The following is a 20,834-nucleotide window of genomic DNA, read 5'->3' as shown; positions in this document are numbered from 1 at the left end:
TATATAATTTTAAATTAAATAAAGTATAAAATATAACATTGCATTTATAATCGAGAAATAAAATGAAAAAATTTTTATCTTACATTCGTGTACACTAAATTTTTTAAATTGCATTATACATACAGTTACATTTCATTCAATAAGATAACTATTAACGCGTGTAATGAAATATTTTTGTTAAATACTTTGCAGAAAATATTAGCAGATTGCTAAACGGATTCCTCCAGTTTATTTCTCGTTCTTGTAAATATATTTTACAGGGCAGTGTTAATTTTTTACTGGCAATGGAATATAAATTACCAGCAGATATTATGTAAATTACCTTAAAGTTAACGATGTTTATATTTCAATATGCGAATACAAAACTACCGATAAGCTACAATTTAACGATTAAAAAATTAAGTAAATTGCATGTGGTCAATATCTGATAGCAAATTTAAACTTATTTTGTTCTACAGTGATTTCTTAAAGTGATCATACGTATTTGTTTTTTTTCCACGCGACCTAATATTCTTAAATATTTATGTAGTATTCCCAGAAAATTGTATGTTACCTAATACATGCAGATATATAAATACTTTGAGGAATGTGTTTTATTGTAAAAGAGTAATACACAATGTGTTTTATCATACTTAAACCATCGACTGACTGATGAAATAATAAGTATTAAGTACCTGCAGTATATGTTCAAACTATTTTACGACTTAATAAATGTTTTAAATATATACATAATCCTATAATGTAAAGGCACGTTTATATTTTTAAAAAATCCTGTGTATACTTTACCTTGCAGACTTGTGCGTTTATATGAATATGTAAATTAAGTAGTATTATTGTCAAGAAGTAATTCTTTACTAAAATATTTTAAATATTTTACATTAATAAAATGTAACGATAAAAATATATAAAATTGCATCAGCCGGAAATTTCTAATAGAAAAAGTATTTGCAAGACGATGTAATTGAATGAATTGAAGTCAATGGTACGAATACATGTATGAACGGTAAGTCATAACTATGACCGCGAAATCACGAAAATGTATGATACATCAAAAAGTTGCATTAATAACAATTTTGCACCTTTTTGTTTAAAAGAAATATATCTATAAATAAGTCAATATATCACAATATCGATACCAAAACTTCTTGCATTTAGTTGTTTCATTGTTGCATCGTATATATCTCTCGTCTTCGAACTTTGTTATCTTTTGTTAATTTTTATTGTAAGTACTCTAAACGTAAGTAATCATGATAATTTGTGGAAAAAGCACTTTTTAAGTATGTATCCATAACAAATATTTGTTACGACTTTTAGCGTTTAAAAAACGCTTCACTTTCCGGATTGTCATCTTTATGTTTCTCGAGGTTTCCAGACAAAGTCGGATCTGGTCGCCGTCTCTTAAAGAATCCAAGCTTTCGGAGAACTAACGTAAGTAAAATAAATAGGATCAAACCTGCCACCACAGCCACCACGATTACCCAAATTGGCACAGGCTCGGCATCTTGTTGATCAAGAAGATCCGGATATACAATCGTCTCTGCCTGCACATGGAAATATTATCGTACGAATTAAATTAATTATGCGAAAAAAAGTAATACTTACAACTGTGTGATCATCTTTTAAATTTTCTTGTTGTATTATAACATTCGCTGGTATAATTATCTTTGCGTTAGAACCTATGTGTACTTGATCCACTTTTGGATAGTCCTCTACAAGTGTAGAATTCCACAACCTGAAGTAGATGAAAATATTTTTAATTCGACGAATCATTTAAAAATAACGTTAGGCGCTCGAGAATTGTTTTATTGGTAAAATTGACGTAACATGCACGATATCGGACGTTACCTTGCTTTAACAGTGATGATTGCTTCTTGTTTCCTTTGCAAGTTATATATGAAGCATGTAATGTCAAAACATTTTGCAGTTCCTGCTTTACAATTCTGTAAAGTAAAATTATATAATTTTAAGTTTGGATTAGGATTAGGATTGTCTTAAATTACATGTTTGAGCAATCGGTTACCATCGAAACTATTTGACGTCTATGGCCATCTTTATCGATGACGGTTCGCGTGTTAACAACTTTTTCTGTGTCTCTTCTCGTTCTTACGTGGTTGGTGTGATTGTACAATGTAGGAGGAGTGGACACTGCAGATTGAAAAACATCCATATCATCGTAACTAATACTATCCTGTAACTTTAATGGATTAACTACATGTTCTGGCGGCAGTATGCATTCACCATCGCCTAAAGCTGCAAACAAAATTGTAATACAATAAATAAACTATATTTTACGATTTTAATTTAAAAACAAGACCTCACCTTTAACAGTTGGCAGTTCTTCTAAATATAAAAGCCATTTTCCGTGAGCTTTATCATTTGCAACCTCGTAAGGCCACGATATGCGAATTTCTAAGCTACTTACTCTCCATGGTCCTTCATTAAATACTTCGTAAATATGTGAAACTTTAGGTCCTACTTCGTTTAAATGTTTTACAGCTGATTCGCCTATGACTGGTCCGCCATAGAAAGCCCATTGAATTTTTGCACTCCTATAATTTTTATAATATATATGGAATTATTAATTTGATTTTGCGATAACTTATACATTTCACTTAATAATATGAACTTAAACGTAATGTTACCCTTTAATCGATAATTCTGCCCGCTTTAGTACCGTTGCTCGCAATTTCGTAGGTTCTTTTTCTTTTATTTCTTTTGAAGTAGAATTAGCAAATATCATAAATCCTAACTGTGACTCGTTATCTTCCAATTCTTTAGGATCAAATCGTACTTGTATATTTACCATTTTATCTTTCTTAAATGGGTTTCCAATGGAACAAGCCACTATAGTAGTATTGTGTAAATTGCATATTACGGATTCATTGCTTTTGCTGGCAATGTAATTTAAGCTTTGAGAATGAACGATGAACAGTTGTGCCTCATACGCTGATTCCCCGATGTTAGACACATTTACATCCACTACAACTTCTTCCCTTTCGCCCAAAAGAAGTTCATAGAAATTTGGTTTCACAGACGAAGCTTAAAAATTAAATATTTATTAAATAATCTGTTCGCGGCTTTTAATAAATCTAACGTTTATGATATTATATAATTTTTCCTTTAATTAAGAATCGCACCTGATAAATTTAATCGAGCCTTTACTTGTAGATCGCTTTCGCAAATATCGTTATTGCCACAATCTTTTTGGAAAGTTGCTTCGAACACACGGGCAGCTTCTTGTTGATTCAATATAGGATAATTCTTTATATCGGGTAATGGTTCACCTTCAGCGGGCATAATTGGATCTTCTTGAATCAGCGAATAGTTTAAACGAAATTTAATAGGTGACTGGATATCGCGTGTATTTTCCTAAAGAAAGTTCAATATTCGTAAACCTCAAATTCAATTAAAATGTACTAAAACATTACTTTTAATTACCTTTAAATAAACTATTTCCTTTTGGCAATGTTCAAATTTTGTTGTGTCTAAAGTAACCGTGCGATTTATATAATGTGGTCGTGAATTACCAACTCCGAACCAAACTCTAGAGAATTTTTTAACTCCGGTATAAGTTTCAGCTTCGATATAATAATTCAATTTTAAATTTTGCATATCTTCCTCTTTTACGAGAGATTCCGTTTTGCAACATGCTTCGAACGAGAAACTGTAATAAATTAACTGTAGTTATGCATAGTGTTCGACTATTAATGATAATCCTTCTAGGGAATGATTCTACAACACCAAAATAAAACGACAATCGAGAGTGAGAGAATTGCGTTTGAGTATGTAGTTATACTTGCCATGTATGATTTGAATCAGGGTCTTCTGGGCATCCAAATCTATTGGGATCGATAGGTTCTATTTTTTCTTGATTTGTGCCATCTTTTTTTAAATAACGAATATAAGTAGTAATATCAATAATCTTTTTTGAACGAAGGAGTGCTACAGCATCGTTTTCATAAGCTCCCACTAACAAATCCGCATACCCATTTTGATCCATATCGATCCCTCCACTCAACGAGTAACCAAATGTTTGCAGTGGTTCTGGCATATCGTCTGCATGTATTACCTAAAAAATGAACGGATTCTAGCCTATATAACAAATTTTTTACAATGATATTAAATAATGTAATTTGGATAACACCTGTGACGGTACTGCGATTATTCCATTTTTAGAACCAAGGTATATATATACAGTTCCTTTTTTTTCATAAGGCGCTCCAACGGCTATATCTTCATATCCATCTTTATTTAAATCTCCTAGATTTGTTAATGCAAATCCAAATCTACAATTAATATATAAATATCAATGAAAATAAATCATATATAGATATTTGAAAAACTTACCTTGATTCTTCGCGCCCGACAAGCTTAACAGGCTTACTCTTTTCGCCCTCCTTATAAGTTTTTTGCAAAGTTGTATACACATACACAGAGCCTCCTTCCGCTTTGTTGAAATAAAATGGCGCTGCCACGATAAGATCTGTGATTCTAAAAGACAAAGAAAATTAAAAGATATTAAAAATATGAAATACAGAGGATGTATAGATTAAAATAAAACGAGAGCAAACTTAATTCAATTTACGTGTTTAAAGATATACATATATATATGTGAAATACTGTACTTGTCTCCGTTCACATCCGCGGAAGTAATTTCATATCCAAAACTCGAAGCAAATTGTTCACCGTCCAAAATAAGAGCAACATCCATGTCCGGTTTGAAATCTCGTTTTGTAAGTAGAATAACTTGACCTGTACCGTTTGAACGTGGCGCTCCAGCCGCATAAGCTAATCCGGTACCAAAAAAGTTTCCCACAGCAACAGACATTCCTATAAAGTAAACTCTAATATTTTCATTATTTCCAAATACTTTTGCACATTAATTACACTTATAATATTTTATAACACGACATATAACATTAAATTTATCGATTCAGTGATAAGGTACGTGCCTAAGTAACTGTATTTACTGACAGGAGAAGCATCTTGCATCGGAGCATTATAAACTGTATTATCTCTGGTTAAAAATTCATCTGAAATGGTAAAAAGGTAGAGAGTTCCTCTCCAAGTGTGCGGACCCGGTGTACCAATCACAACACGATCTTCTGAAGTAAGTACACCACTAGTTCCAGCTTGACAATACCCAAATTGTTCGTGTGCTCTGAAACAGAGGCAAATCTATACATTTGATTAAATAAAATAAAAAATTTCAATATTTATTTCAATCATAATGATATAAAGAAATTATTGTTTTAGACATATACATATTAAAGCTTTTATATTACTTATTTGTTGGTTTCCCGGAGCAAGGTTTTTTTAAATCTTGATGTTTCAAATCTTGCGTTAATATATAACATTGTCCTTGGCCCCATTGAGAATCAGCTGTTTTTACGATATGTCTATGCGCGCAAACCTAAAAATTCATTAAATGGTCAAGTAATTAAATATTCACTAACATAAGTAGCGCTAAAAAAATTTACAAACCAGAACTTTACCGCCGACACCTTGACTACGAACAGTTACTCCTAACCATTGATTATCTTTAATTTCATCATTACCAGGCGATACTAAATCATCAGACTCAAAACCTAAAAAAATAAAAGATCTTTGTTAACTAATTGTGTATAGTAATAATTTCATTTATTCATTTTTTAAATCGTTTTAATATTTTTAATACAAACTGTTCCTCCAAACTGGTTAAAAATTTTTTCTATATGAAATGATAGAGCAATTTTATTTTATATATTTTATGAATGTATTATACGTTCCATAAGTATTATAGCAATATTGTTTTATCGAACAACAGTGATTATATAAATACGTGTATGATGATTATAAATATATATATATAAGTAGATGTTATCGCGCGTGTTAGAAAATAAAACTGCTAAAAGTATAAAATGAAAAAATAAATAAAAAACAAATTAAGCATTACAGTTCGTGCTAAAACAGATAAAGAATATGCATGAAAAAGGCTGTCAAGAATCGATAAAAGGTAACAGCAAATAAATGTTACTTGCGGTAATAAGTAAAAGAATACACAATCTCTTTCTCATTAAACATATCATATAACTATATACAAAAATGCAGACACATTGACACATTCCATAGTTAGTGATAATATGATATATTAGTGATATAAATTTAAATTTATAGAAATGTTTGTTAATGCGTTTGTTAGAAATAACATTCTTTCGATCGACTTAATGCGAATAATACAATAAAATAATCTTTCATTGCGATTTAATATGTCATGCTAATATCGTAATAACTTAATGAAAATGTATGCATAAGTAAAATAAAATATTTTGATAAAAATTAAAAAATTGCTCATTCAAACAACATCATTTATCGACTTACTTGTATCATACAGACCTCCTTCTGCTGCTCGTTAACCAATACATAATTTAACAAAAAAATAATCTTATTATGTGTATAACATAAAATAAAGCTCGATAACTTAACAACTCTATACAGCGGTAACATAAAACATGCGCATTGAATTAATTAAAGTGATGTATTAACACTTTATTTAAATCAGTGTTTTGAGTTCTTATACTTGAGCACATTCGTATACAATAGTACAAGAATTAAACGATATAACATATAATATTATCATGAATAAAATGAACAGAACGAAATATGAAAAAATAAAGATCTTAAATTATATATTTAAGCTGTTAATAATGAACTGATATCGATGGAATAAATGAAAAAAAAAGTTAAATATAGGACATACTTAATCGTCCATCTGTGATCACTTGAACACAGTCCCTTTGGTATGTTGTTAAAGGGCACTGCCATAATGCACCAGACCTATTAGTATTCGGTTGTCTATTTTGGTCTAAGGGGGCACCAATTAACATCCTGTAAAATTTATTAAAGCTTTTAATATAGTATCGTAATTAAGATACAACAAATTTATATAATTATGTATTTAATTACATAGATTATATTATCTTTGATCGTAAAAACTTAAATACTTTTATTTTCATAAGTACATAGATACTAAAAGTAAATAAATAATGAAGTTGTAATACCTAGTATATAGCGTAAATACGTATTTACATTATGAAAATATAATTCTTATACAACGTTTATAGTAGTTTTAACTGTAACAAAAGTAATTTATGTGATACTTACCAACTTTTCGGTTTTTCTGTACTATCGTCAGATATTTCTTGATGTTCGGCTATGGAATAACCAAAATAAGAGCCATTCAGGCCTCTTTTGATAACAGGTATTCTTGGTTCCAAGTTGAAAGTATACACTAAGCATACGTTCAAAATGAACCAAGTTAATTGATGTCTTATCATTTTCGGTTAATTTCAATCGTTGCGCACATATGATTTACTGCTTTTGTAAAAAGCTGTGTAATCGACTCCAGGACTTATTGTGCTTTTATCTACAGCACTATTTTTGTATACGTTTCTTTACTTTACCACCACTCATCTGCACCTTTTAACAAGCACAGGTTCCACCCACGCAATTCAAGATTCAAGTATTTTTTAGTAAGAACTACCTATGCATTTATGTACTTTGTAGAGGGCAGCATCGGCAAGTGGTGAATTATATGTATGTATATATATATAATATATACATAAAATTTCATAATATTTTGTTATGATTTATTTTTATTTGTTGTTTGAGAAAATGATCTTTATTCGATGCAACTAATATTTAAGATATAAGCACGATGATATATGATCGATGACAAACTATCAGAGATTCGCTACACTAAAACGTTATAATTCTCTTTAGGGATTTTGTTTCTCGGATATACTTACGAAAAAGTATAAAATAATATTTATGGCAATCAGATATATTAATATTTCCTAAAAATGTATTATTTTAAATATAGAAAATTTATTACATCTTTTGGTATAGTGAGAAATATGGGTAAGGATATATTTTCGACTCTTAACCTAATTTTTGTTTAACTAAAGAATGCTCTTAATTAGTTATTATCGTCCACTGAACGCAAGAATTACTTTTTAGCCAATGTCAAGAGATTCTATCGAAAAACAAATATTATATCGAGCAGTGGAAAATTTGAGATTGCGCTTGATCAAAGAAAACTTAAGACTCCGCAAGGAAACATATTTGAAGTGGATAACAAACCGCTTGCGCTCGCAGTGGCAGCAGAATGGGACGCGCAGAAAGATATTATCGATAGAGGCAATATGCACTTGGTAAATTTCTTTTCGAGCCTCCAAATATTTCATAAGCGATTAGTATCGTAATACGTATTTATGTATCTAATTTTTCTAGACAGCTTTGTGTAATACTGTAATAGATAATCCACACAAACATACAAAGATAGATATGGTAAATTATATTGTGAATTGCTTAGAAATGGATACACTTCTATTTCATTCGAATGTAAGTACGTTGTATGTTTTTATTTTACATACTCTAGAAGTTATAGAAATTTAAGTAAATCTATATTTCTACGTATAGTTTACTCGTTAAATGGAATGATATTATATTATAGGAAAATGACGAACTATATAAATTGCAAACCGAACAGTGGGACCCGTTGGTACAATGGTTTTGTGACAATTATAGCGTAAATATGGTAAAAACTCAAAGTATAGAGGCTCCCGTGATATCTTCGGAAACTAAAGCGATATTGCTAAGACATTTATTATCTTACAGCTGCGGTGCAGTTAATGGTAAGTAATTTTATTATTAAAATGTACAATTTTATATACGTTTCACATAATAGATAATACTGTTTTCGTTTATAGGTTTTATGTATGGTGTAGACGCGATAAAATCTGTTATCCTCACATTAGCTGCAGCAGAAAGAGTAATTAGTATACGAGACGCAGTAAGACTGTCACGTTTAGAGGAAGATTATCAGGTATTTGTACTACGCTGTTTGCTAAACTTATGTAAAATTGATTTCCTTTCAATTTATAAATGTATTTTTTGTTCCTTTCTATAGACTTCTCACTGGGGAACTGTAGAATGGTTTCACGATCATAATAAATATGATTTACAAACTCGTTTAGCTGCAGCGATATTATTCGTGCATTTAAATTCTAGTTCGGTGACTTGTCAACCAAAAACTAGTAATGAAAATGTTAGTTAATACTCGAGGATTAATCGAATGAGATTTAAACAAAACTTTTACTATAAATATAGTGAAATGTATTGAAACAGCAACAACATATTTACTAATTCTAAGAGCGACAGGAGGATGAGTTAACATAGGACAATGCTTCCACTGGTATGGAACAGTCAGAACCCATCCATTCCTTTGTACAAATACAACTGAAATAATTAATCGGTATTTAATGAATAGATTGGATATTAAAGACTGCACGTTACATTTGAAGAAATAATTCACCTATATGTAGCCCCGTGATTTAAACACACTGCGCCATTTTTGCACGAGTGACGGATGCATTCGTTTCTATGGCATTCACCGACGCCACGTCCCGTCGCAGGGCTAGAACTTGTTATTGGATAAATAGCGCTTTCCGTACGTAATTCAATATCAAATATACATCCAGAAAATCCAGTATGGAGGGGTAAATCATGGGGCAACGATACGAAGTTCTTCGATTTGTATCCACCTAGGCAGTAGTAGTATTTTTTTTTGTAATTCTATTCAATTTAAACTATGTAAAGTATTTGTATAATAATAATAATTAATTAATAGGCTTTATAAATACAGGGTGCTCCACACAACTAGGAAAAACTAAATCTTTAAAAGTGTCATAAGGCGAAATTATATCACTTTTCTCAGTTGTGTGAAACGCTCTATGTAACAACATGAAACGACGTTCGAGCATTATTTTTCTTGCGATACAAATTGCGTCAAACAAAGGTGTAGAATGAAAAAAAGAACGAACCAATATAAAGTATCGGTGATACGTCGAGTCGGGTCATGGATCCAACCACCTGTCCAGTCACATTAGCTATGCCATCAACAGCAAGCCATGCATCTCTACCTCTTCTTCCAACCTGAACCGTATGGGCTATATAACTCCTGTTTGCTGTTGTTGTCATTGTTGTTGCACTCAAAGGAACAGTCGTAAATATTCTACGTACGCCTGTAAAACATCATCGTGAAACGAAACAATTACAAATAAAGATTTTACAGGGCTCTGACTCAATTTTCCGATTTTTTAATGGCCCTAACAACGAAATTTTTTCCTGGAAATCGATAAAGGGGTGATTCGAATACGAGCAAGTAGCGAGATCCAAGAGATCAACTTTGGTCAGTGAGAGAGAGAGAGAGAGAGAGAGTATGAGAAAGCATATGGTGCATAACTAGTGAAACATTAAGATGTATGTTTACCCGCTCCTAAATCCCATGTCAACATGATGTAACCACGGACATACGTTATGGAAAGATGATCGGATAATTCACGTCGCGATCCGCTTTGTCCTAAATAAGCTATAAGAGATATTTGTTCCAAAGTTCGTGGTATGAGTTTCATTTTTAATTCCATGGTATCTTTTATAGAATTCGAAACACCGTAAGCCACGTACGACGACAATCCAGGTACAAGTACTGAGAACGATGGTCGGTTTATAACGGTATCTGAAAGTTTGTTAAATTTTCAATTGGCGCTTACGTTTTAGATACCGCCTCGTGTAACGAAAGCGTGACTCGAATACCTTCTTCGCATAAGAGCCCATGAGTTCCAAGAGGGCAAACGCAAACGAAGCCCGTTCCTGGCGAGCTGATGCACGTTGCACCTAACGCGCAAGGATTTTCATCGCACATAGAGCGTTCGCAAAATGGGCCTGTGTATCTATCCAATCGTGATAATTTATAACATCCGCCAAGTTCGCTTCTCTTTTTAATTAATTTATCAAATTATCTTACCCGGCTATACATCTGCAACGTACCGCGCCATTCGTTTCCTCGCATGCACCGAAATTTTGACACGGATTCGACAAACACAGAAAAGAAACGCAATCCTCGATTTGAAACGTTTCTGTCGAATCGCGAATGAAATGACGCTGAACATCGTTTATCTGTATTAACAAAAACAGTGTTAAAGTTTCATTAATTTGTGCGTCACATTTATACACAAATTGTCAATTTTCAATTCACTGAACAGGTCTTCCTTAACACTAGAAAGACTGAAACTTAGTGTATACCTATATTGGCCAAAAGCAGTCAAAATGACTGCATTGTGAAATACTAACTAATGTGTAAAGAAATTTGTTTAAAATTAATTTTTAATATTATGTTATAATATTATGAATTTAGGGCGCAGAAATAAAATAAACAACTTGTTAGAACAAGTATCACTGCATAAAGATTCGAATAACAAGTACTACTTTAGCTTATTGAGAAACTGCAATTTATCAATAGGTCTGGGTTAAGTCTGGGTTATGTCTGGGTTAAGTCTGGGTTATGTCTGGGTTATGTCTGGGTTAGGTCTGGGTTAAGTCTGGGTTAGGTCTGGGTTATGTCTGGGTTAGGTCTGGGTTAGATCTGGGTTAGGTCTGGGTTAGGTCTGGGTTATGTCTGGGTTAGGTCTGGGTTAGGTACGCTGGGATGGGATGCGGGGATGAGGTCATCAACCTAAGAAGGCTTGTGTCTCAACTGTTATTTCAATACAGAGTCGAACTGGTCATATAAGAAATTTACTCAATTGAATAATAAGAGTCATTTGATTATTTAAAATTTCTCAAGCAGTCGAAATGACTGCTTTTGGGCGATATAGGTATAACACATATATATATATATACCGGAAATGAAGGTCGGGGGAGGTAACTACAATTATTAATAAACGCATTTATATGTTGTGCAAAAAGTCACAAAATTCTAAGAAATTGTGTCATTATATACATAATTGTTTTTCTAATTGAAATTAAAAAGCAGTCAAAATGACTTCCTTGGGCAATCTAGTGTTAAACAGTAAAGCAAACCTTTAAGGAGTCCATGCAACCAGTAAATCCCATGGATACATGGGAGAAATAGTGCGTAAATATTAATGGTATGCCGCCTAAATGTAAATTTGCATGTCGTGGAAGGTTTCCACGCAGTGGTAAAATTTGTTCGCCGCTGATGGCCGTGGTCCCGTTCACCAGCAAACGTGCTGAACATTTATTGGTTTCATTTCTGACGAAGTATTGAAATCTACGTGTAAAATAAAAATAGTATACATAGAGTAGAAGTCCGATCTAGAATAATTCAAATTATTCAAAGGTGTACCTTGTATCGATATCTACTTCGTATCCGTTGTCAATGGGTGAATCGATCTCGCCGAGTAACATAGTCTCAAGCCCGCAAGAGAATTGGAACTTCAAAGCGCCATATTCCAAATACACCAAAGCATATTTCTCATTGTCAAAGTAAACGTGCAATATAATGCCATCCTTGAAACGCGCTCTGAGCCTTACGAAAATCTTTAACGTTGCATTATTGTCATCCGACAGCTCTACGTCGGCGTGCTGTCTTACATAAGATTTCCCATTGAAGGCTGCACGTGTTATACTTGGATCGGTTTTACAGTCACCGCGATCAGAACAATTACACTGTAAAAATATAGCAACATTTACGTTCCCGCCAGTATCGAAGGATTAAATAATTATTTACCTTGCTGTCGTTACGGGTGGGTGTTACCGTGGAATTTGTACACAGCATACCGTAACATTTAGTACTATTTTGTTCAGTCGTCGATGGCTGACCTTGGGTCGACAACTGTTCCAGTTCGGTGGTAACTTCCTCGAATATTGGCCTTGTTGAGGTACTACTTGTTAACAACAAAGGAACGTTATTAGTGTACGCGAACGTAGAACTTTCCGTATCTGTGTTTGAAGATTTTAATGGCGGCGTGTATGTCCATTTATCTGTAAATGAGGAAGCCGTAGTTTTTGGCACTTCTGTTGTTATTAAACTCGGCTCGGAACTTTTGTTCTGCCAGAACTCTGTAAAACTTGAGGACCACGTGACAGTAGAAAATGAAGTGCTTTTATCGCTTCCTGCCGCTGCTGTGGTTCCTTCGGTAGTTTTTTCAGAAGATGTAGTTACCACAGGGTAATATCTAAGTAACAATAATAATATGTTAAAATGTTTATTCCACTGTAATTACTTTCAGTTGTAGTTTTATTTGTTAGCTTGCGATTTATAGTCGAAGTTCGTTACAACGAACACTGACGGACGTAATAAACATTTTATTTGTTAATTGTTGATCACTTTGACCACAAAAAAAGTTCAGTGCTTGTATCGCAAGATATTAGGTACTTTTACCCTACGCTATTCCAGATAAAACGAACGCTGTATATCCCATGCTCGTCATAATAGAATTCGACTGTATTTTCTAAAGTAATTCAAGCAAAGGTACGCTAAGACTGTTTTACTTTGTAGTTGGGAAGTATCTCGTCGTGCTATTCGCATCAGAAATTGTTGTATCACCGATGGACACAAACGTTCCAGTACCTTCTTCTTGATACGTAGTCTCAATAGTCGTGCTTCCGGCAGTGGTACTTTCGTTACGAATTGACTTTTGCGTCGTATATTCCGGCTCGATCTTCACCGTCAAAGACATCGGCGAGACTTCGTTCGAAATATCAGGAAATGTTCGCGGCTCTAACGAGACCGTTTCGCTCTGAGATATTTCTTTGCTTCCAACGGTATACACCGAGGATATATCGGTGATTAATTGTGTAGTTTCTGTACTAGTGCTTCCGCTGCTATCGAAAAAGGTAACGCCATTCTTGCCTATGCTGGATGGTGTTTCGGTGAGATAGTACCATTTTGTGTATGAACGGTTGGTATTTTTAAGGGATGTCGGAGATTGCGTAGTCGTGAAGCTGGTCGGTAGTGGTGACGTATCACTTCCCGATTGCGTCGACGATCTCTGTGAAAACGATGTACTGGCAGTGATCTTATCGTTATCAGTCTCAAGCGTCGAAGAGGTCGATGGAAGATCGTGTACATTGCAAAACGGTCCGCTGTAAAATGCCGGACAAGCGCAAACGAAACTGTTGATGCCGTCGATGCATGAACCGCCGTTCTCGCAGTTGGCGAATTTGGACTCGCAGTCGTCGTATTTTAGCTCGCATAACATTCCATGATAGTCCGGGACGCAATAGCAAATCGGTCGTTCGTCCTCGAACAAGCATACTGCATCGTTTTTGCAGGGATTCTCCTCGCAGGGCACGATTACTTTGTCGCAATCTTTGCCGGTATATCCTTGAAAGAACAGTTGAGATTAACGAGTAATTACGTTTAGAATAATGCGTTGAATCGATTGCAACATACCGAATAAGCAGGCGCATGTATACGAAGCGGGTATGTTAATACATAGACCACCATTTTTGCACGGGGATGCAACGCATTCGTCGATGTCCTCGTCGCATAGTCGACCTGTCCAGCCTTTTCAACGGGAGCATCGAAATTAAAACGTTAATTATTTTATAACTGCAGCCGTAGATCATTTTGTTTTTAATGAATTTACCTTCGGGACAACGACAAAAGAAAGAGAATCCAGGCCCTTCCACGCATTCGCCTCCATTTTTACATATAGTGTCGTTGCAAACCGAGGCGTCGATTTCGCAATAATCACCTTTATGGAAATATAAATATAAAAAACAAGGTGGAACAAGTTACAGCACATATACTGGATGGAAGGAATACGGTAAATTAGCAACGCGTTTTTTTACGTCACTCGTTAGAGGATGCAGAGGCCTGCAATAGGTATCTTCTTGGTCTGATTAGGCCCGTAATTCGCTACTTAGCGTTCAAAAGGCATACAAATGTATAAAACTTGTTTTCGGGCTCTTTACTTCGTTCTTACCGGTCTCGCTATATTTCTTCTATCAAGTATATGCTCTTGTAATTAGACTTTTCTACCTGAATATCCATCAGGACACTGGCAAATGATACCATCGTAATCCAAGCATGTCCCGTTGTTCAGACACGGTTGGTTCGTGCATTCGCTGTACCTCTGTTCGCAATTTATGCCTGTAAATATAGGAGAGCACGCCATGAAAACGCATAAATTTATTCAAACTGCGCGCTGATAAAAATCTGATAAATCGAGCCATAAGTTCTGTGTACCGAGTGTCATAATTATTACGCTCGTTCCGATATATTAAAATCAACACATTTTTACCAAATATGTACCAAAAAAAATTTAAACAAAATGAAATAGCGTACATTTGGAATATTACTTATAACGGAATCGTACGTGAAGGGGTCAAGGAAACCTCACGCTCGAACATCGTTTAATCATTCTCTGTGCTAACACTTCGGCGTGTCGAGTATCACACATGCGATAGAAGGTAAACGCAGGGATCACGAGTTACCTACAAAACCCTCTGCACAGGTGCAATTATACGCTGCAACGGCGTCGTTGCACGTCCCTCCGTTCAGACATGGATTAGACCAACAGTCGTCCCAATTAATTTCGCAGTTGATTCCGGTATAACCGTCGATGCAATAGCAGGAGTAGGTGCTATAAACGATTAATTTCATTAATTTCGAAGCTTCTCGGAAGCCAAACCGATCGACCCCCCTCTTTTATTTCACGGTGTCGATCAGTTTAACTTTAAAAAAGCGAGTATTTAAAATTTTTATTCGTCGATCGCGAATAAGATTTTCCCAACTCTGACCCGAGGTATACCGTTTGTCGTTCTAATATTTTTAGATCGAACTAAGGCTATTATTTATTTATGTACCTGTTCGCGTCCTCTAAACAAATCCCGTACATACAGGGATCGCCGCTGCAATTCAGTCCTCGTGAAAAACCGGTCGTTAAAGCCAGGACAGTCGTCAGAACAATGATTCTCTCATTCATGAATTTCTCTGCCCGCGCTCTTGTATAATGCATTCTAAATGAAAACAGCGTGGCTCTAGTTGTACGCGTTTGCTATAAGTAATTGAAGACCTTTAGAAGATACATGTGTTTTCGATTAAATTTGTTGCTCGAACGAACGTCGTCGTTAAAGCGTACATGCACGGTCAGCGTATAAAAATTACACCTGTAAAATAAAATCGACGTAAATATTACTTTTATTCAACGCGATTCGTTCACTGTTCCACCTATAGATCGTTTCAACGTATTTGTCGATTGCCCGAATCAACTAAAGAAATGTGAATCGCGAGCTATAACGACGCCTTTGGTCAATTTATACACTGTTCCTCGATGATACGTCTCTCCATATATAACATATATACTTGTTAGCATAGATGGTATTCGTTGCAGGTAGTCGGACTACCTGGTAGTCTTAGCAACGTTTGGCTACACAAGCAGTGACATGTATCGGATACGCTTGCGTGAAACTTTGCTTCATCGATAATAATTTCTATTCTATTTCGAAAATGTCGAATTCTATCGATGCTAAAATAAACGAGCGAACGTTATCATTACCAACGCATACTAATCGTAAAATCTATTTAACAGTCGTTATATAAAATTTACTATTCCATTTACATTAAAATGAACACGGCGTATCGCGGTAACGCCATAATTTTTTTTTATCGTCATTCGTCTCGCAAGCAGTTCGAGATGAAACGATCGACTACAGAGCGGAAAATAATAGATGCCAAAATGCGAGTGGCTGTTACAAAATCCCAACTCTATTTTAAACCGAATCTGTGTGCATAAAATAATACCACTACTCTTTCATGTACGCGCGCCAAGGCTCGAGGACCTCGTAGCTGTGCAATTTCCCCCGGTAATCTTCGGTTTCGAAGATCAACGGTTTTTTTCCGCCAAACGTAAACTTTTCATTCATCTTCGCGGGCGCTAAGGTCAACGTAACGCATAGCCGCGTATGGTTGCATATACAGGTAAGTATGGGTGTATTACATAATCCAAGGATTTACCGAAACGTATATATACCACGATGTGATCCAAGAACGCGAACATTACGGCAAGTACCGCCGTCGGAGACGTTAACAAACGTTTCTCTTGGTTCTAAACGTATAGTACAGCTTTTCATCGATTCGTTCACGCGGCGTGTCAAATACGATATGAGTTTTCCAGGCATTATGGAGCCGGGCCATACGAGGGAAGTGTTGTTGTCGCATTTAAAAGAAAACAACGTTTATCGGAACGGTGAACAACCGTGGAACGTCGGTTACTCCAGACTGAGCGGTCGTGGTTTGTTCGCCACGCGTGACATCGAGCCGAACGAGTTGATATTCGTAGACGCGCCGTTGATAATCGGCCCGAAATGCAGAGGCAAACATCTTGAAATGTGCGTGTGCTGTTACAAGAACGAGTGCCCGCTGTTTCCGTGCGATCGAGGCTGCGGTCTACCGGTGTGCTCGGCGCAATGCGAGAATTCACCGAACCATACGGACTACGAATGCAAGTACCTCAGGTCGTTGGTACCAACTTGCGGTACCGACTGGTCCTTGAACTTATTGCTAGCTGTGATACCGATACGCGCGTGTTTCATGACGGAACAGCAACGTGATTGTTTGGCCGTGCTCCAGTGCGACCAGACTCTTAATCCTGACCACGAGGTACGGATCATTTGCATCATTGCCTGGAAAAAAAAGAAGTAGGAGTTGAATTTTAAAGGGGCAGTCTCGTGCGATAACATTAAAATTAAATACTTTTAAGAAATTTATTTTAATTTAGACCTAAGAGTCGTATCATAAGACCGGGATAAGTTCAGGCAGGGGCAACCGGATACAAATTATTTACGGCACTGGGTATTTGCGTACTTCGATCAGGACGAGACATAAGAAGGTTCTTAGTCGAGCTTCGAACGACGGGGTACACGTGCAGAGGTGTAGCCACCTCGTGCGACGATCTGTCGTCTATGCGTATTCTTTAAATCGTTTTACAATCTTCGCGGTAACAGGTACAACGATTCACAGCAAACATTTTTTTAATGTTAATTTTTTCCCCCCGGCCTTTCTTCAAACATTTCAATTAACGAACTGTTCATTTTCTTGTTTCGTAATTTTAATCGATGAATGTTTGCCGCAAGATCGAGCTGCTTCAGCGGAACGTGGCGAATCCACCGAGCGAAGAGGATTTGAAAATCATGAGACGCGTCTGCGGAGCGTTCGACACGAACGCGTTCGAAACTGTTAGCGTCCGGGATAAAGACCATTCGTCTAGTTTGCGTGGGCTCTATCCGATGGGTGCGTTGCAAAATCATTCCTGCGCACCGAACACGAGACATCATTTCGATGAGGAGCAGCGGCTGTACGTTAACGCCGCAATCCCAATTTTTGCTGGAGACGAGCTTACTATGTCTTACACGTGCTTATTTTGGGACACAACGCTGCGGAGGCCATTTTTAAACGCCACTAAACATTTTTCATGCGTATGCGAAAGATGCAGTGATCCTACGGTAAGTCTGTAAACGTTATAGAGTACAAAAATTAGAGTCAATTTAATAAGTTGTATTCGAGCAATATACAGGGTGTTCGGCCAACCATGGGAAAAATTTCAATGGCAGATTTTAGAGGCCAAAATAAGACGAAAATCAAGAATATCAATTTCTCGATTGAGGCTTCGTTAAAAAGTTATTAACGTTCAAAGTTCCGCCAGTAATGAATTTTTTTCTTGAAAGTGGTTAGGATTTCGGGGGTATGTCTGTTCACAAAAAATGCTTGTAATTGAGCCCCATAACCGAAAATAATTTTTCCGGGACGATTTGAAATTTTTTAATTTAATTTTTTAATAACTTTTTAATGAAGCCTCAATCAAGAAATCTAGAATCTAGGCCTCTAGAATCTCCAATTAAAATTTTTCCCAGGGGTGGCCCGAACACCCTGTATAAGAACTTAAAAATAAATACATGTTTAATAATATACATGAAATTTTAATGACCGACTATAGTCATTAGTAGGATACAACGAATGTGCAATGATGGGCGACTATAGAGTTAAGTATACTAAACCCTCGATTTAACGGATTCCGAAGTTAATTCATATTCCTAACAACCGATTAAAAAAAATTGTACTTTATATTTTCGATCGTACTCTTGTTTTTGTACGAAGAATCACCCACTTCTCGGTTCTATTACGATTACTAGCACATCCTGCGTGCATTACGTCATCCCGTAAGTTTCTGTCGTTCGGTTACTTCCTCCTTCCATTCCTCTTCATTCTGCGAATAAATGGTATTAGGTAAGATCATCGACAGTTCGATAGAAAAAATTTGTAAAACGAAAAAAATCGTCGAAGAATCGGTAAGAATAAATGCAAATGCACTGATGCACTTCGAAAGAATCGTATCGCAGGATAATAAAATATTCCTCCGCGATTTTTTTCATTTAGAACAGAGCTACAGCATGGCTCGGTTGCAAGACTTACTTTGTATACCGAAAATGATCGAAATTAAGTAAAAACGTCTAATAAATTATTCTTATTCAGACTATATTTCTCATAAGATTTCATAACAATTGAACGGTGTGATTTTCATGTGTCTATATTACTTACATGATACTAGGAATTCGGATCTAGATTAGGAGCGCTTTATTGTGCATCCGATGACTGTTCTGGAAATCTGTTACCCCGAGATCCCCTTAAAATAGGATCCCCTTGGATATGCGATAAATGTTCGATGATCATAAACGATCGACAGGTATCTATCCATTTATTTAAATAATCTTGTACGAAACATTAACGAACATTTACGTGTTCACTTGTGTATTGTTTATATTGTACATTTTAATATCTTCATTATTTTCGTTGGTATAAAAAGAAACGTGTCACAACAAACTTAAATTTCAAGTTAAGAACACCACGATTCGATTGTCTCTCTTTCGAGGTCATTTTTTTTCAAACCTTTGAATGTCATCGCCATTCTTTTGCACATTAATATGTATTTTTTTATGATGCAGCATCGCAGTGCACATCAAGATGAATTCCAACGACTATACTAATAACCTTCAAATAACCTCGAATGAATAAATCACGCTAGTTCAAAGGTAATTGAAAAATTGTACATTTTTGATTTTATCTAGATAATAAATTCATTTGTTTTATAACAAATGTCTGAAATAGTTTTCCGAAAATATCTGGAAACCGATGAACACTGTTTGGAACAATTTTTCAATTATCTTTTGGTCTCGATAACTTTCGATTGTAAGCACTTTGTTTTTTTCCGTTTTCGTTAGATACGTTCGATTCGTTCCGGCCTGGCGGCTATAATGGAAGAATCTTTGTATAAAACGCCACGTCAGATTTTGAAATTTATGCAAACGGAACTATCAACTGTGGTTCCTAAAAATAATTATCTCATGATGGACTTAAAGTTCCGAATTATTTCGTATTATGGTAGAACTGAAAATCTTGAGTGGGCAGGTACGATGTATATGCAGTACCGAATAAACACTTTTCGTCGTGTAATTTCAGTAATACGGTACAATACATATTATATTAATCAATGTTAATTTAAACAATGTCAGATTTAACCGACGACGAACTCGATATAAAATGGAAATACTGCAATGATTTACTCTCTGTCTTAGACCATTTGAATTGTGGTAACTGTAAAAAGAGAGGTAAATTATTTTGTTAAATGATTTAGCTGTAGAATATTTGTTCTAAGTTAATTTGTTTTCATATTATAGGTCTCATTTTATATGAATTATATTGCACAAACGTTGAAAAAATGAAACGACTTCGACAGAAGCAAAATATTAAAAATGAAGATGGACGTTTTTCTATACAGGTGCGTTCGTAATCTATTTATTTATGTTACTCTGATGTGCTTAATATTTACATAATACATATACATATTTTAGAACGACGGGAACGAGCATCTGTTAGAAAAAGCAATGGCTATATTGCAGAATGACGTTGTTGCGGTTGTTACTTTCGAATATGACAAAAAATTCTTTTTTTAAATAATATCAATTGTCGCCTGAAAAATAATATAAAG

The 20,834-nt window shown here is 35.2% G+C and overlaps 4 protein-coding genes across 5 annotated transcripts; 2 read left to right on the top strand and 2 right to left on the bottom strand.

The window, feature by feature from the left end:
- Positions 1-33: 33 nt before the first annotated feature.
- On the bottom strand, positions 34-7,473 carry LOC122395753 (integrin alpha-PS1). 2 transcript variants are annotated; one of them, XM_043393593.1, is made up of 18 exons: positions 7,144-7,473; positions 6,740-6,867; positions 6,361-6,384; positions 5,485-5,588; positions 5,286-5,413; positions 4,953-5,161; positions 4,626-4,830; positions 4,348-4,491; positions 4,145-4,286; positions 3,801-4,069; positions 3,439-3,664; positions 3,138-3,369; positions 2,643-3,039; positions 2,320-2,549; positions 2,021-2,250; positions 1,846-1,940; positions 1,603-1,732; positions 34-1,541 (listed from the first exon to the last, which is right to left on the bottom strand). In XM_043393593.1, the coding sequence occupies exons 1-18, from the start codon at positions 7,314-7,316 to the stop codon at positions 1,311-1,313; spliced, it is 3,297 nt and encodes a 1,098-aa protein (XP_043249528.1). In that variant the 5' UTR covers positions 7,317-7,473; the 3' UTR covers positions 34-1,310. The 2 variants fall into 2 exon arrangements, with proteins under 2 accessions (XP_043249528.1, XP_043249530.1); XM_043393595.1 differs by lacking the exon at positions 6,361-6,384.
- A 167-nt stretch (positions 7,474-7,640) lies between these two features.
- LOC122395752 (ATP synthase mitochondrial F1 complex assembly factor 2) lies at positions 7,641-9,097 on the top strand. The gene is made up of 6 exons (XM_043393592.1): positions 7,641-7,899; positions 7,999-8,192; positions 8,272-8,382; positions 8,495-8,675; positions 8,751-8,866; positions 8,951-9,097. Exons 1-6 carry the CDS (start codon positions 7,842-7,844, stop codon positions 9,095-9,097), a joined length of 807 nt encoding a protein of 268 aa, XP_043249527.1. The 5' UTR covers positions 7,641-7,841.
- Positions 9,098-9,188: 91 nt separating this feature from the next.
- On the bottom strand, positions 9,189-15,818 carry LOC122395751 (protein eyes shut). The gene is made up of 15 exons (XM_043393591.1): positions 15,658-15,818; positions 15,286-15,434; positions 14,831-14,941; positions 14,436-14,543; positions 14,240-14,353; positions 13,336-14,170; positions 12,572-13,019; positions 12,188-12,510; positions 11,902-12,112; positions 10,847-10,998; positions 10,636-10,772; positions 10,313-10,558; positions 9,864-10,064; positions 9,356-9,584; positions 9,189-9,279 (listed from the first exon to the last, which is right to left on the bottom strand). The coding sequence occupies exons 1-15, from the start codon at positions 15,807-15,809 to the stop codon at positions 9,189-9,191; spliced, it is 3,507 nt and encodes a 1,168-aa protein (XP_043249526.1). The 5' UTR covers positions 15,810-15,818.
- Positions 15,819-16,861: 1,043 nt separating this feature from the next.
- Positions 16,862-20,834, top strand: LOC122395758 (SET domain-containing protein SmydA-8-like). Its single transcript, XM_043393600.1, has 7 exons — positions 16,862-17,452; positions 17,926-18,294; positions 19,398-19,532; positions 20,068-20,254; positions 20,359-20,454; positions 20,524-20,624; positions 20,698-20,834. Exons 1-7 carry the CDS (start codon positions 16,955-16,957, stop codon positions 20,797-20,799), a joined length of 1,488 nt encoding a protein of 495 aa, XP_043249535.1. The 5' UTR covers positions 16,862-16,954; the 3' UTR covers positions 20,800-20,834.

This window comes from Colletes gigas, unplaced genomic scaffold (assembly GCF_013123115.1).
Source record: "Colletes gigas isolate AHSC1104 unplaced genomic scaffold, ASM1312311v1 Colletes_gigas_Sc00006, whole genome shotgun sequence".
NCBI lineage: Eukaryota > Metazoa > Arthropoda > Insecta > Hymenoptera > Colletidae > Colletes > Colletes gigas.
Note: the sequence above shows the minus strand (reverse complement) of the source record. Positions and strands in the feature narration are given on the sequence as shown.